The following is a 16,918-nucleotide window of genomic DNA, read 5'->3' on the forward strand; positions in this document are numbered from 1 at the left end:
GGGACATGTTAGCCGGTGAGGGCAAGTTGGGCCTGTTTCCACGCTGTAAAAATAATTTTAAAAGAAAATTACCAGTCAAATTTTATTCTTTAACAAGAATTATGAATCTAACCCTATATCGCACACATAAACTATTCCCCCGCAACGTTGATTACACTTCGAGTCGGGTCGGGTAGGCTCCGGTTACTGAAATGGACGAAAAAAATGCCCACGTTCCGCTCCGTAGCGTACTACACGCCAGCCCATTGCATTTAGTAGGAGTGGCCTGTCTTGTTCCGATATCGGATCTTTGCTCAGGATAGTGGCATTAGTCAGTGAACTGGGGAGGGGGGCGGGGAGGGGTGGAGAGAGGTAAATCAAGGTTACTTAAAGTTGAAGAAACCTATATTTACAAGCCAGCTTGCTGCATCTGGTGTGCACCGCGTTTGTGGCCACGTACTTTGCGCGGAAATCATTTCAATCTCGGGAGTGGAGAATTTCTCTGCAGATATCGCCTCTGGCGTGGGAGTCGATACTTGTGTTTGCTGAAAGGAGTCTCGGTACATCTCAGCTCCTAGCGCCGGGGTTGTGTCGGCCCAGTGAGGTTCTCTGTCTGCACTCAGCACTGATTGTGCCGGGAGGAGCTCCAAGCAAGACCATTCGTCCCATCGCCAACGCTGCAATCCCTTTACAGCTGCAGACGGTCGCTTCCTCGATCGGTGAGTGATGCAGGTTCGTTTCCCAGAAATGGACAAGAAACAAAACATGCGGGAATCTTCAGCTAAAAGGTCTCGACCCGAAACGTCATGTTGGTGGGTGTGGGCAAGTTGGGCCGAAGGGCCTGTTTCCACGCTGTTAAATTCTATCACTCTATGACCCGAAATATCGTCTGTCCATTTCCAGATGTTGCCTGTTTCTCCAGCACTTTGTGTTAATACTGAGGCCATGACCAAACCTTCAGTGCTTGCGAAAGTTTTTAAAATTTATATTAGCATCTTCAGTGCTATGCTTTGCATTAAGCTACACTAGCATGTGATAGTGTCACACTATATATATGACGAAACTACACACATGTCATTACAGAGACGATATACACTTAGCCCTCGTTTTAGGGGTTTTTCGAGATAGCTAAGTATATTAAGGGGGAGGGGGGTTTTTCCCAAAAAAATGTATCGGCCTTTTTTTTTTCTTCCCGACCCGGGGGCACCTATATAATATATCTATGCCTATATATAGATGTTTGTGGTTAAAAAATCTTAGTTTTTCCCATTAATTAAATATTAATTTTCTTAGTAATATGTGGTTTAATAAAATGTCTTTATTAAACCTTTGTCCAATTATTCGTATATATGGATGGAAGTTAAATTTCAATTATTGGTCTTAGCCATGTGAGTACTGCCTTATTTTGACAAGTAGAAGCCCAGCGAATGATATAAGTAGCGAAGTTTTATAATATTATGTTGAGTATAGGACCAACTTAACTTGATGTTCCGGCCGCAACCCGACAGAGACGTCTGGAGGGTTAATCTCTGTTTCATCCCCCCAAAAAAACTGGGAGGGCTGGAAATCTTGAGACGATGAATAGTTGAATGCCAACCAAGGGAACTAGAGGAAAGGCAAAATGACGCGATTAAGAGACGTATGCCGTTCAAGGGTGCCTAATGTGAGCATTTGAGCAAGTTCTGGGGATTAATCCAATTCAGTACCACAAACCGTGCAAAGGTGGCTATATTAGGGTATTGGTTGGTTCTCGCCAGCCCTAATAATCAACTGAAATTAATATTTTGTTTATTTAAAAATGTGTGCTTTAGTCTAACGGTTGAGAGAAAAATTAGGTAACTGAGTGGATAAATTAGTTATGATTCTTTGGATATTAGAAAAATGTGGATTAATAATTATATATAATGTAATAGTTGGACATTTATTAATGAGTATTATACATAGTATGTGATGAAATAGCTTACAGTCGATGAATGAGTATTATACATAGTACTATAATATGTACATATTACATATATATGGGCCCAATAATATATATGTATATCTGACTAAGTAAGGGCCGCAAAATTAACGACCAGAAAATACTTGTGTGTCTCAGGAGGTAGTTTAAGCAGAATCTTGGCTTTGGGAGCCAAGGATGGGAGTTCAACCCTCTCTTTCCTGAATACAACCTGTTTTGGGGAGGTATCCCACCTCCAATTTTTGGTTTACAAGACCAACGCCTTAATTTTTAGGCTACCATAACATATTAAAGATTTAAAATTTTATTCTCTCACCAGCCGGCAAGGGGAAGAAGGATGAGGAATAAGAGGAAGTAAATAACGGAGGCAATTTGACCGATAATGATGAATGGTTGTTCTACTGGTTGGCCCCCAATCCATGTTAGAATAATAGTGTTTGTGAGTAGTGTTCAAAATAAGATTTGGGTGATTGGTCGGAACGTGGCGCTTCGTTGCTTGGATGTGTGTAGTATGGGCACCAGCATGAGGATGAGGATTGAAAATAAGAGAGCAAGGACTCCCCCTAGCTTGTTCGGGGTAGAGCGTAGGATCGCGTAGGCAAATAGGAAGTATCATTCTGGCTTGATGTGAGGTGGTGTGAGTAGGGGATCGGCTGGGATGAAATTTTCTGTGTCCCCTAGTAGGTTGGGTGTGAAAAGAGCAAGTAGGGTTAGGAGGAGGCCTAGGATGAAGAAGCCTAAAAGGTCTTTGTAAGAGAAGTAAGGGTGAAATGGGATTTTATCTGTGTTAGAGTTAAGTCCAGTGGGGTTATTAGAGCCTATCTCGTGAAGGAAGAGGAGGTGGAGTAGGGTAAGTGCAACAATTAGGAAAGGAAATAAGAAATGGAAGGCAAAGAATCGGGTTAGGGTGGCGTTATCGACTGAGAAGCCCCCTCAAATCCACTCTACTAAAATGTTGCCAATATAGGGGAAAGCGGATAGGAGGTTTGTAATGACTGTTGCGCCTCAAAATGATATTTGACCCCATGGCAAGACATAGCCTACAAAGGCTGTTGCTATTAATAAAAATAATAGGATTACCCCAATATTTCATGTCTCTTTGTTGAGGTAGGATCCGTAGTAGAATCCACGAGCTATATGAATGTAAATACAGATAAAAAAGAGTGAGGTTCCGTTGGCGTGAATATTGCGGATAAGTCATCCATAATTCACATCTCGACAGATGTGAACAACTGAGGAGAAAGCGGAGGCGATATCTGGGGTGTAGTGCATGGCTAAGAAGAGGCCAGTGAGGATCTGAATAATCAGGCAAAGTCCTAGAAGTGAGCCATAATTTCATCAAATTGAGATGTTGACTGGGGTGGGGAGGTCAATAAGGGAGCTATTAATAATCTTAAATAATGGATGGGTTTTTCGAATATTTGTGGTCATTAGGTTCTTGTAGTTGAATAACAACGGTAGTTTTTCAGACTATTGGTCTTAGTTAAAATCTAAGTGGGAATTTATGATTTATTTAGTATTTATTATAATGTTGGGTTTTATTATAGGTTTGGTAGCAGTGGCTTCAAATCCTTCTCCTTATTATGCTGCCCTCGGTTTAGTAATTTCTGCTGGCGTGGGGTGTGGTTTGTTGGTAAGTTCTGGAAGTTCTTTTTTATCTTTAGTTTTATTTTTAATTTATTTAGGGGGGATGTTGGTTGTGTTTGCTTATACTGCGGCACTTGTTGCAGAACCTTATCCTGAGTCATGAGGGGATTGATCGGTGTTAATTTATGTTTTATTTTATGTTGGGGGTTTAATATACGTTAATAAACATTTTGTTGGGGGTTGAGGGTGAGGGTGGTTTGGGGGGGATGAAATTAATGGTCTAGAGGTGATTCGTGGGGATTTTAGTGGTGTAGCTTTACTATATTCTTATGGTGGTTATTTACTTATACTAAGTGGTTGAATACTGCTTTTGGCATTGTTTGTTGTACTAGAGTTAACTCGTGGTGTTTCTTGAGGGACATTGCGTGTAGTCTAAATTATGATTAGTGTAGCTAGGGTAAGAGTGAGGAAAAAGATTATAAGATAAATTTTAATGAAGCCTTGCTGGGGTAGTGTAAATAATTTAATTATGGATGTTTGTTGGATAAGTTTATTTTTTGGTCCTATTTTTTCATTTCATGTTAGGTCAATCAGGTGGGTTGAGATAGTTTGAGCTCAGTGAAGGTTGATTTGTGGGTAAATACGGTGGAAAATTGGTGGGAAATAGCCTAATATATTAGAGAAATTATGGGTTGATATGGTTGGGTAAATTTTAAATTGGTGTTTGGTGAGGTTGGTTAATTCTAGGGCTAAAAGTAGGCCCATAATTGTTACTAGGAGGGCGGAGAGTTTAAGGGTGAGTGGTATTGTTAAAATTTGTGTTTTGGTTGGTGTTATGTTGAAGGTAATAATGAGACCGGCTAAGATACTTCCATAAGCTAGGCGTTTAATAGGTTTTAACACTAAGGGATTGTTTTCATTGATAGGTGTCAGTGGGGTAAATCGTGGTGTATTTATTAATGTGAAGAAGATAAGTCGGAGGCTATAAATAGCAGTGAAGGAAGTAGCTAACAAGGTTATTGTCAGGGCTCAGGCGTTTAGGTTAGATGTGTTCATGGCTTCGATGATGGCGTCTTTTGAAAAGAAACCGGATAGGAAAGGTATACCTGTTAGGGCCAAGCTTCCAACTGTAAGGGAGGAAGCAGTAAATGGTAGAAGTTTGTGGAGCCCTCCTATTTTTCGAATATCTTGTTCGTTATCTAGGCTATGAATGATGGAGCCAGAACAAAGAAAGAGTATAGCTTTGAAGAAGGCGTGTGTGCAGATATGAAGGAAGGCTAATTGAGGCTGATTTAGGCCAATGGTCACTATTATGAGGCCTAATTGGCTGGATGTGGAGAAGGCTACGATCTTCTTGATATCGTTTTGGGTGAGGGCACAGGTAGCTGTAAATAGAGTCGTTAATGCACCTAAGCATAGGCAAGCTGATAAGATTAGCTGATTATCTTGAATTAAGGGATGAAGCCGGATTAGAAGAAATACACCGGCTACGACTATTGTGCTTGAGTGGAGTAGGGCGGAGACTGGCGTAGGCCCCTCCATGGCTGATGGCAGCCAGGGATGGAGGCCGAATTGTGCTGATTTTCCGGCAGCAGCTAGTACTAGGCCTATTAGAGGTAAAGTTAGATCAGTGTTTTTAGATAGAATAAATAATTGTTGAGTTTCTCATGAGTTGAGATTTATAGCTAGTCAGGCTATACTTAGAATTAATCCGATATCTCCGATGCGGTTATAAATTACTGCTTGGAGAGCTGCTGTGTTAGCGTCTGCTCGGCTATACCATCAACCGATGAGGAGAAATGATATGATACCGACTCCCTCCCAACCGATAAATAATTGAAACAAATTATTAGCGGTGATAAGGATCATCATTGTCATAAGAAAAAGAAGAAGGTATTTAAAGAAACGGTTAAAGTTTGGGTCTGTATGCATATATCAGAGTGCAAATTCTAGGATGGATCATGTAACGTAGAGGGCTACGGGTGTGAAGATAATAGAGTAGAGGTCAAATTTAAAGCTTATGTTAATATTTATAGGCCCTAGGTTGATTCAGTTTCAATTGGTTGTAATAGATTCTACACCTTGATCAAGGAACAAGAAGAGGGGAATTAAGCTGACAAAGAATGAGAGCTTAACGGCTGTTTTAACGTGAGTAGAGGCTCAGTTGGGATTAACGGATTCTTGGGGGGAGGTTATAGATAAAAATAAAGGGTAAAGAAGAATAATAAAAATTAACAGGAATGAAGAGTTAAAGATAATTGAGTTCATGGCTATTGCTTGGAGTTGCACCAAGAGTTTTTGGTTCCTAAGACCAATAGATGTCTATTATCTTTCAAAAGCTTAAGTGAGCCATGGAGTTGAACCATGAGTAAAAGAATTAGCAGTCCTTTTTGTCCCGGACCTCTCTTGGTGAGTAAAAAGATTTTAACTTTTATTTTTAGAATCACAATCTAACGTTTTAATTAAACTATAGACACAAAATGTTCATCCTAGGATGAGTTCAGGTTTGGTAATGATGAGAATTGTGGGGAGAAGGTGAAGGTATATGAGCAGGTGTTCTCGTGTGTGGGAGGGGGTTAGAAAGAGTAAATGTTGAGGTGTGGGGCCCCGTTGTGTTATTAGGAATATATATAATGAGTAGGATGCTGTTAATAAAACTCCTATTCCTGTTAGGATAATAGTTCAGTTTGATCACTTAAAAAGGGAGGAGATAATGAGTAATTCCCCTATGAGGTTTGGGCTGGGGGGTAAGGCGAGATTGGCTAAGTTAGCTAAAAATCAGGATGTGCCTATAAGTGGTAGGATAATTTGGGTGCCTCGGGCCAATAAGAGTGTTCGGCTATGAATACGTTCATAGTTGGTATTAGCTAAGCAGAAAAGTATTGATGAGACTAACCCATGGGCAATTATAAGGGCTGTGGCACCTGCGAAGCTTCATGGGGTTTGAATCAGGATGGCTGCTGCTACAAGGCCTATATGACTAACTGATGAGTAGGCAATTAAGGATTTAAGATCTGTTTGTCGAAGACAGATAGAGCTAGTCATAATAATTCCTCAGATTGCTAGAATTAGGAAGGGGTATGCTATTTCTTTTGTGAGGGGGTTAAGTATAACAATAATCCGTATTATGCCATAGCCTCCTAGTTTAAGGAGGACTGCAGCTAGAATTATGGAGCCGGCAATTGGGGCTTCTACGTGGGCTTTAGGTAATCAGAGATGAACTCCGTAGAGGGGTATTTTCACCAGGAAGGCAACTAGGCAGGCAGCCCATCAAAATTTATTGGCTCAGGAGTGTAGGTTGGAAATGTTTGGGTATTGTAAAATAAGTATGGATAGGGTGCCGAGATCCTTTTGTAAGACAAGTAGGGCAATTAAGAGGGGTAAGGAGCCTGCAAGGGTGTAGAATAAAAAGTAAATGCCGGCATTAAGACGCTCAGTTTGATTTCCTCATCGTGTAATAATAATAAGAGTTGGGATGAGTGTAGCTTCAAATATAATATAAAATAGAATTATCTCTGTTGCACTAAATGCTAAAATTAGTAGTGTTTGGAGGGTGATTAGTAAAGAGATATAAATCTGTTGTCGTTTATGGGGTTCAGCGGTTAAGTGTTTAAGGCTAGCTAAGAGTATAAGTGGTAGGAGTCAGCATGTAAGTGCGAGTAGAGGGGCAGAAAGAGGATCAACACCAAGAAAAAGGTTAGAGTAATTTCAGCCCATCTCAAAGTCTCATTTAAATCAGGTGAGACTTAATGAGGCAATTAAAAGGCTATTAGAGATAGTTGAAGTCCATATTCATTTTTTGGGTGCGAGTCATGAGATTGGGAATAATAGGAGGGTGGGGATAAGGATTTTTAACATTGTAGAAGGTTGAGGTTGTTAAGGTGATCAGTTCCGTGGGTGCGGGTGGCGGCTACAAGAAGGGCTAGTCCAGAACTTGCTTCGCAGGCTGAGAATGTTAGTAAAATTATAGGTGCCAAGGATAAAGAGGGGGAGTTTATTACTATAGATCAGATAGCGATTGCAATGAAGAGGGAGAGTATTATCCCTTCAAGACAAATAAGGGCTGATAGTAGATGGGAGCGATTGAAAGCTAGTCCTGTAAGGCCAAGAATAAATGCTGATGTAATTGTGAAGTAAATAGGAGTCATAAGGCACTTATGGATTTTCACCATAATTTATTAAGTCGAAATTAATGGTCTTTTTTTGGACTAAGCACCTATTCTGCTCATTCAAGGCCTCCTTGAAGTCATTCATAGACAAGGCCTAGTGTGAGTAGGATAATAATAATGGAAGCTCAAAGGGTGGTGGTGAGTGGAGAGCCTAATTGATCCCCTCAGGGCAATGGAAGGAGTAAGGCAATCTCCAAATCAAATAGTAAGAAGAGAATTGCCACTAGGAAGAATCGTAGGGAGAATGGGAGGCGTGCAGATCCTAGGGGATCAAATCCACACTCGTAAGGTGACAGTTTTTCACTATCTGGGTTAAGAGTCGGCAGTCAGAATGCGATGAAAGCTAGGATTAGGGAAACGAGGGCGGGAATGGCGATAGATAATGTAATGAGGTTCATTACTTCTCCTTGGAGTCTAACCAAGAATGAATGATTGGAAGTCATTTGTACTAGTTTATACTAGAAAAGTATTATGAGCCTCATCAATAAATTGATACATAAAGGAATAATCATACTACGTCGACAAAGTGTCAGTATCATGCAGCGGCTTCAAAGCCAAAGTGGTGTTCTGATGTAAAATGGAAGAGGATTTGGCGTAGTAAACAGATTAAAAGAAATGTTGAGCCAATAATAACATGGAGTCCATGGAAGCCGGTTGCTACGAAGAAGGTTGTTCCGTAAACCCCGTCGGCAATGGTGAATGGGGCTTCGTAATATTCTATGGCTTGAAGAGCTGTAAAGTAAAAACCTAAGAGAACTGTAAGTGTAAGAGCTTGAATAGCTTCTTTTCGATCCCCTTCCATGATGCTATGGTGTGCTCAGGTGACAGTGACTCCGGAGGCTAATAGAACAGCAGTATTAAGTAATGGGACTTCAAATGGGTCTAAGGGAGTAATTCCTGTGGGAGGTCAGCAGCCCCCTAATTCAGGGGTTGGGGCTAGGCTGGCGTGATAAAATGCTCAGAAAAATCCAAGGAAGAAGAATACTTCTGATATAATAAAGAGAATCATGCCGTAGCGTAGGCCTTTTTGTACTGGGGGGGTGTGGTGTCCTTGAAATGTTCCTTCTCGGATGACATCTCGTCACCATTGAATAACTGTGAGAGCAAGAAGGATGAGTCCTAGGAGGAGAAGGGACATGGTGTGAAAATGAAATCAAATGGCTAGGCCTGAGGTTATAAGGAGAGCAGCAATAGCTCCTGTTAACGGTCATGGGCTTGGGTCAACTATGTGATATGCGTGTGCTTGGTGGGCCATTATTAAACGTTTTCTTGTAGATACAGGCTTAATAATAGTACAAATACATAGGCTTGAATCATGGCTACGGCCACTTCTAATAGAGTAAGTAGAAATAATACGATAGAAGTTAGGATTGCTACTGCAGGCATAGTGGAGATTAATACAAAGGCTGCTGTTGCAATTAATTGTATTAATAAATGGCCTGCTGTGAGGTTAGCTGTGAGTCGAACTCCTAAGGCTAAGGGTCGAATGAATAGGCTAATAGTTTCGATAATAATGAGAACTGGAATTAAAGGGGTGGGGGTGCCTTCTGGGAGGAGATGGCCTAGGGCAATGGTGGGTTGATTTAATATGCCAATTAAGACTGTGGTTAATCACAAGGGAAGGGCAAAAGCTATATTTAATGAGAGTTGGGTTGTTGGTGTAAATGTGTAAGGGAGAAGGCCTAGTAGGTTAATAGTAATTAAGAAAAGTATAAGGGCTGTGAGAATAATGGCTCATTTGTGTCCTCCCACATTAAGAGGTTGTAGGAGTTGCTGCGTAAATCGGCTAATAAATCATGTTTGTAGGGTGATGAGGCGGTTGTTAAGTCATCGGTTTGAGGGAGTTTGGAAGATTACTGCTGGTATAATAATTGCTAGGGCAATTAAGGGTAGGCCTATAAGTGAGGGGCTTAAAAATTGATCAAAAAAGTTTAAGATCATGGTCAGTTTCAGGGTTCTGGTTTTTGTTTTTCAGTATTTTTTGGGGTGGGGCTATAATTGAGTAAATAAGATGTAAGTTTATGTGGTAAGACGATCAAGAAGAATAACCAGGAGAATAGGAAGATTAAAAATCAGGGATTGAGGTTGAGTTGAGGCATATCATCAAGGGTGGTTGGGAATCACCAATATTTAGCTTAAAAGGCTAATGCTGGACCCTGTTAGCTTCTTAATGAGACTTCTTCTAGCATTAATGAAGATCAATTTTCAAAGTGTTCTAAGGGTACTGCTTCAACTACGATGGGTATAAAGCTGTGGTTGGCACCACAGATTTCTGAACACTGTCCGTAATAGACACCAGGCCGAGAAATGATAAAGGCGGTTTGATTGAGGCGTCCTGGTACTGCATCTATTTTTACTCCAAGTGCTGGGATTGTTCAGGAGTGTAAGACATCTTCTGCGGTTACTAAAACTCGAATAGGGGACTCTATTGGGACAACCATGCGGTGGTCTGTCTCTAGAAGTCGAAATTGTCCTGGATACAAGTCCTCAGTTTGGATTATGTAGGAGTCAAATTCTAAATTTTCATAGTCTGTATATTCGTAGCTTCAATATCATTGATGGCCTAACGCTTTAATTGTAATGTGTGGATCATTAATTTCGTCTATTAGGTATAAGATCCGTAGCGAGGGTAGTGCAATTATAATAAGGATGATAGCGGGTAAGATGGTTCATACAATTTCAATTTCTTGTGAGTCTAAGATATATTTATTAGTTAGTTTAGTAGTTACTATTGCTACAATAATATAAAGAACTAATGTGCTAATAAGAAAGACAATTATTAATGTGTGGTCGTGGAAATGGAGAAGTTCTTCTATAATAGGGGAGGCTGCGTCTTGGAATCCTAATTGTGCTGGGTGTGCCATTAATTTAAGATTCGTGGGAGTTTAACCCACAATTTCACCTCGACAAGGTGATGTAATTGATTTACTAGAGTCTCAAGAAAGTGACAGAGTGGTGATGTGGTTGGCTTGAAACCAACTTATGGGGGTTCAATTCCTTCCTTTCTTGTTAATAAGCAGGCTGTTGAACTTGAACGAAAGCTGGTTCTTCATAGGTGTGGTATGGAGGAGGGCAGCCATGAAGTCATTCTACATTGGTATTAGAGAGTTCAATAGATAGAACTTCACGTTTTGAGGCAAATGCTTCTCAAATAATAAATAATAAGATGATGACAGCGACTAACGAGATTAGGGATCCGATAGATGATACAACATTTCAAAGGGTGTAAGCATCTGGGTAATCTGAATAGCGTCGTGGTATGCCCGCTAAACCTAGGAAGTGTTGGGGGAAAAAGGTCAGGTTTACTCCGATAAATATAATTAAGAATTGAATTTTTGATCATGTGGAGTGAAGTGTGTAGCCTGTGAATAAGGGGAATCAATGAACAAAGCCTGCTATAATAGCAAATACTGCTCCTATTGAGAGAACATAATGGAAATGGGCTACAACATAATAGGTGTCGTGGAGTACAATGTCAAGGGAAGAATTGGCTAAAACAACCCCCGTCAGCCCTCCAACTGTGAATAGGAAGATAAAGCCTAATGCTCAAAGTAGTGGTGTTTCTCATTTAATGGAGCCGCCGTGGAGGGTGGCTAGTCAGCTAAAGACTTTAACACCTGTTGGAATGGCAATAATTATCGTGGCTGATGTAAAATACGCTCGTGTGTCTACATCTATCCCTACTGTAAATATGTGGTGTGCTCAGACGATAAACCCTAAAAGACCAATAGCTATTATTGCTCAAACTATACCTATATAGCCGAAGGGTTCTTTTTTACCAGAGTAATAAGCAACTACATGTGAGATTATTCCAAATCCTGGTAAAATTAGAATATATACTTCAGGGTGACCAAAGAATCAGAATAAGTGCTGGTAGAGAATAGGGTCTCCTCCCCCTGCGGGGTCAAAGAAAGTTGTATTGAGGTTACGATCTGTAAGTAGTATGGTAATGCCAGCTGCTAGTACTGGGAGGGCCATAAGAAGTAAGACAGTTGTGACAAGGATAGATCACACGAATAAAGGTGTTTGGTATTGAGAGATTGCTGGGGGTTTTATGTTGATGATTGTGGTGATGAAATTAATGGAGGCTAAGATAGAAGAAATACCTGCCAAATGAAGAGAGAAAATTGTTAAGTCTACGGAGGCCCCCGCGTGAGCTAGATTTCCAGCTAGAGGGGGGTAAACAGTTCAACCTGTTCCAGCTCCGGCTTCAACCCCAGCGGAGGCCAGGAGAAGAAGAAATGAAGGGGGTAAAAGTCAAAAGCTTATGTTATTTATGCGTGGAAAGGCTATATCTGGAGAGCCGATCATTAAAGGGACGAGTCAATTGCCGAATCCCCCGATTATAATTGGTATAACCATAAAAAAGATTATTACTAAGGCATGGGCTGTAACAAGGACATTATAAATTTGATCATCACCTAGAAGTGATCCGGGCTGACTTAGTTCTGCTCGAATTAAGAGACTTAGGCCAGTTCCGACTATACCTGCTCAGGCACCAAAGATTAAGTAAAGGGTGCCGATATCTTTGTGATTAGTAGAGAATAATCAGCGATTAATTGCCACAGGTAAGATGGCTGAGAGTTAAGCGGTGGTCTGTAGTTCCGCGAAGAGAGGTTAGAGTCCTCTTCTTACCAAGTCCCGTAGTAAAGTTTACACAAGATTGCAAATCCTGAGACGGAGATTAAGGCTCTCCCGGGGCTTCTCCCGCCTTTTACCCTACGGCGGGAGAAGCCTAGATAAAAGTTCGATGGTTTAAACGCTTAACTGTTAATTAAGATGTTGTAGGATCGAGGCCTGCTTATCTAGAAGACTTTAGTTTAATTAAATCATCTGGGTTGCATTCAGAGGATGTGAGATAGAGTCTTGCAAGTCTTATCAGAAGTTAAGAGATTTGAACTCTTATTGAAAGCTTTGAAGGCTTTTGGTTTTATTAACCTAAATTTCTTACGTGGATAGTGTCAGTAATGTTGGGGTTAGGGGGAGGAGAAGGATGGAGAGAGAAGTGGTGATTGTGAGTAAGATATTCATTTGAGTGGTTTTTGCTCGTCATGAGGATATGAAAAAGATTGGGGTTGGGGAGATAGTTAGGGTTATTGCGTAGCAGAGACGTAAGTAAAAAAATAAGCTAAGGAGAGTTGCCAGGGCTATAATAGTGGCTGGGATTAGTAGATCTTGCTTAGTTAGTTCTTGCAAGATGAGTCATTTGGGTATAAACCCTGAGAGTGGGGGCAAGCCTCCTAATGAGAGTAAAGTAACTAAGGATAGGATTGAGAGTAGTGGGGATTTGGTAGCAGATACGGAGATTGAGTTGATTTTTGTTGAATTAAGTGTATTAAATAGGAGAAATATTGAGGTGGTTATAATAATATAGAGGGCAAGGTTTAGTAGTGCTAGATTTGGGGCAAAATGAATAATAGTGATTATTCATCCTAGGTGTGCAATTGATGAATACGCTAGAATTTTTCGTAGTTGTGTTTGATTAAGTCCGCTTCATCCCCCGACGATGATTGAGGTAACCCCCAGGGCTATGAGAATATTTGGGTTAAGGAGGGGGTAGAGTTGAAGGAGGATGGCGAATGGAGCTAGTTTTTGTCATGTTGAGAGGATAAGTCCCGTGGTCAGGTCCAATCCTTGGAGGACTTCTGGTAATCAGAAGTGTATAGGTGCCAGACCAATTTTTAAGGCTAAGGCTAAGGTAATTAGTGTGGCGGAGGTTGGTGAAAGCATGTCGGTAATGTTTCACTGTCCTGTAGTTCAGGCATTTGTTGTTCCTGCAAAGAGGAGGAGTGCAGAAGCTGTGGCTTGTGTGAGGAAGTACTTGGTAGTGGCTTCTACTGCACGTGGGTGTTGTTGGTGAATTATTAATGGGATAATAGCTATAGTATTAATTTCTAAGCCTATTCAAATTAGAAGTCAATGGGAGCCTATGAATGTGATTGTAGTGCCTAGACCTAGGCTGAGGAGGAGGATTGATAATACGAGGGGGTTCATTAGTAGAGGAAGGATTTTAACCAACATGGTAGGGGTATGGGCCCAAAAGCTTAATTAGCTGACTTTACTCTAGGAAGTAGTATAATAGGAAGTACATAGAGTTTTGATCTCTATGGAGTAGGTTCAAGCCCTATTTTTCTAAGGAAGGGGAATGATTTTAACATTCATGTTTCACTCTATCAAAGTGATCCTTTAATTCAGGCACGCTTCCTTAGGTGAGGGGTGGGAGGCTTGCCATGGAGGTGGGTAGAGTGATGTGTCATAAAATAAGAGCTAATGTAAGTGGTAAGAAGTTTTTTCATACTAGGTGTATGAGTTGGTCGTAGCGGAATCGTGGGTAAGAGGCACGAATTCATAGGAATAGGATGGTTAACATGGTTGCTTTAATTATAAGGCTTAATGTTGAAATTTGAGGGAGGGAGGGGTTATAAGATACGCCTATAAAGAGGATAACTGATAATGTATTTATTATTAAAATATTGGAGTATTCCGCTAGGAAGAATAGGGCGAAAGGTCCTCCTGCGTACTCAATATTAAAGCCAGAGACTAGTTCTGACTCTCCTTCTGTTAAATCAAATGGAGCTCGGTTGGTTTCTGCTAAGGTTGAGATGTATCATATTATGGCAAGTGGTCAAGCTGGGATGAGAAGTCAGATTGTTTCTTGGGTAAAATTAAATGTGTGTAGTGTGAAGCCCCCGGCTATGATAACTAACGACAGTAAGATTAAGCCCAAGGTAACTTCATAGGAAATAGTTTGTGCTACAGCACGTAGTGCCCCTATTAATGCGTACTTAGAATTAGAGGCTCAGCCGGAGCCCAGGATGGTGTAAACGGTTAAGCTAGAAATGGCTAAAATAAATAATAAGCCTAAGTTAAGATTGAGGATGGAGTGAGGCAGGGGTAATGGTATTCATATAAGTAGGGCTAAGGTTAGGGCAGCGGTTGGGGTTGCTAGAAAAAGAAAATGGGATGAGTGTGAGGGGCGGATTGGTTCTTTGGTAAAGAGTTTTAATCCATCAGCGATAGGTTGGAGGAGCCCATATGGTCCTACTACATTAGGGCCCTTACGAAGTTGCATGTAACCTAAGATTTTACGTTCTACAAGGGTTAAGAATGCTGTGGCCAGTAAGACTGGGATGATGTAGGTTAAAGGGTGAATGATTTGGGTAATAATGGTTTTTAACATGGTTAAGGAGAGGAGTTGAACCTCTGGATCAAAGAGTTTAGGTCTTTTGCAATTACCAGGCTCTGCCACCTTAACTCGCTATAATCTTTAGTAGAGGGCTAACCCCTCTTTACTGTTTGAGTTGATTTCAACAGATGAGGGAGAAGCGTGCCTGGGGCATAGGCTCCATTTTCCCGGTCCTTTCGTACTAGGGAAAATATCTACATAGATAGAAACTGACCTGGATTACTCCGGTCTGAACTCAGATCACGTAGGACTGTTAATCGTTGAACAAACGAACCCTTAATAGCGGTTGCACCATTAGGATGTCCTGATCCAACATCGAGGTCGTAAACCCTTTCGGCGATATGGACTCTTAGAAAGGATTGCGCTGTTATCCCTAGGGTAACTTGGTTCATTGATCAGGATTTAATCCTGGGTCATTATTCGTTAGATATTCTATTAATCAGAACTGTCGCTCTAATTTTTAAGTAAAAATACTCAATCGATAAGGAGGTTTTATTTTACTCCTTGGTCGCCCCAACCGAAAACATTAAGTTAGGCTATCCTTATGGTAGGTTAAGTCTTTAGATTAATTATTGGTTAGATAATAACTTAAGTGTTTAAAGCTCCATAGGGTCTTCTCGTCTTATGGTAATATCCCCGCTTCTGCACGGGGAGATCAATTTCATTGATTAGAAAATAGAGACAGGTAAACTCTCGTGATGCCTTTCATACAGGTCTTCAATTAAAAGACAAGTGATTACGCTACCTTCGCACGGTCATAATACCGCGGCCGTTAAACAATGTCACAGGGCAGGCGGGACCTCTTATACAGAGTTTGCAAGAGGCGATGTTTTTGGTAAACAGGCGGAGTTTGTGTTTGCCGAGTTCCTTTACTTTCTTTTAATCTTTCCTGTAAGCACTCCTGTGTAGGGTTAACGATATAACAAATGTGTTTTTCTAGTTTATTATTATTAATATTATAACCTCAGGTTGGTGTCGGTTAATAATCAGTGATTTAATTCTTTCTGACTTACACGGGTGCTTTGGAGAGGGTAATCCTCTAATTACTCATTTTAGTATAAGTTCTTTTATTTAGTGTAATAAAAAAACCCAATATTGGTTAGGGGGTTTGGAGAATGTATCGGAATTATTGGTTAGTTAAGGGCTGGAGCTATGACGCTTGCTGATCAGATGGCTGCTTTTAGGCCTACTGGGGTGTGGTCCTTTAATAGTATGATCATTACCCTCCTAATAAAGTTGTTTCTTAATTCAAAAGAGTTGTACCTCTTTTAAATAACTAATAATTCTTACAGGTCACCTTATTTAGGTAATCTTAGTTGATGGGGTGAAGAATTATTGCAGAATTTAAGTTCTTTTTTTGGGTAACCAGCTATCACTAGGCTCGGTAGGCTTATCACCTCTACTCGGGAGTCTTCCCACTCTTTTGCCACAGAGACGGGTTGGCTCTAGTACGCTGCTCCGAAGTAGCTCGCCTAGTTTCGGGAAGGTGGACTTAAGGTCTTTTTGCCCACTTGTTCTTACTAAATCATGATGCAAAAGGTACAGGGGTGAATCTTTGCTTTTTGTTACTTTAATGATTTGTTTCAATTCTTTTTCAGCTTTCCCTTGCGGTACTTTTTCTATAGCGCTAAGTATTTCTGTTCTATCACCTATACTAGGAATGTGAAAATGTTTTAAGTATAAAATATTAAGATAATTTATTAGTAATATTGAAGCTAATTAATGGTAGTTAGGCTAGTTTTAAGGTTCAAGATAACTCGAGTTGCACGGGTATATCCTCGGTGTAAGGGAGGTGCTTTACTAATTTAGCCATATTTTGATTATTCCAAGTACACTTTCCAGTACACTTACCATGTTACGACTTGCCTCCTCTTGTGATAAAAATTTATTTATAAAATAGAGTAGCTTAGGTTGAGGAGAGTGACGGGCGGTGTGTGCGCGCCTCAGAGCCGGTTTCAGAAAAATATCCTAAGTTTTTCTTACTGCTAAATCCACCTTATAAGTGATTTTTCATTCTACTGTCCGTGTTTTCTTGAG

At 40.5% G+C, this 16,918-nt stretch overlaps 1 protein-coding gene and 7 pseudogenes across 1 annotated transcript; all 8 read right to left on the reverse strand.

The window, feature by feature from the left end:
- Window positions 1-2,224: 2,224 nt before the first annotated feature.
- On the reverse strand, window positions 2,225-3,391 carry LOC116970026 (annotated as a pseudogene).
- Window positions 2,225-5,875, reverse strand: LOC116970042 (NADH-ubiquinone oxidoreductase chain 5-like). Its single transcript, XM_033016770.1, has one exon. The coding sequence runs from the start codon at window positions 5,066-5,068 to the stop codon at window positions 4,556-4,558; it is 513 nt and encodes a 170-aa protein (XP_032872661.1). The 5' UTR covers window positions 5,069-5,875; the 3' UTR covers window positions 2,225-4,555.
- A 128-nt stretch (window positions 5,876-6,003) lies between these two features.
- Window positions 6,004-8,022, reverse strand: LOC116970031 (annotated as a pseudogene).
- A 140-nt stretch (window positions 8,023-8,162) lies between these two features.
- LOC116970035 lies at window positions 8,163-9,789 on the reverse strand (annotated as a pseudogene).
- A 79-nt stretch (window positions 9,790-9,868) lies between these two features.
- Window positions 9,869-10,581, reverse strand: LOC116970037 (annotated as a pseudogene).
- A 52-nt stretch (window positions 10,582-10,633) lies between these two features.
- LOC116970014 lies at window positions 10,634-12,276 on the reverse strand (annotated as a pseudogene).
- LOC116970024 lies at window positions 10,634-13,748 on the reverse strand (annotated as a pseudogene).
- Window positions 10,634-14,925, reverse strand: LOC116970022 (annotated as a pseudogene).
- Window positions 14,926-16,918: the final 1,993 nt, after the last annotated feature.

The sequence above is a fragment of the Amblyraja radiata genome, unplaced genomic scaffold, assembly GCF_010909765.2.
Source record: "Amblyraja radiata isolate CabotCenter1 unplaced genomic scaffold, sAmbRad1.1.pri scaffold_486_ctg1, whole genome shotgun sequence".
Lineage (NCBI taxonomy): Eukaryota > Metazoa > Chordata > Chondrichthyes > Rajiformes > Rajidae > Amblyraja > Amblyraja radiata.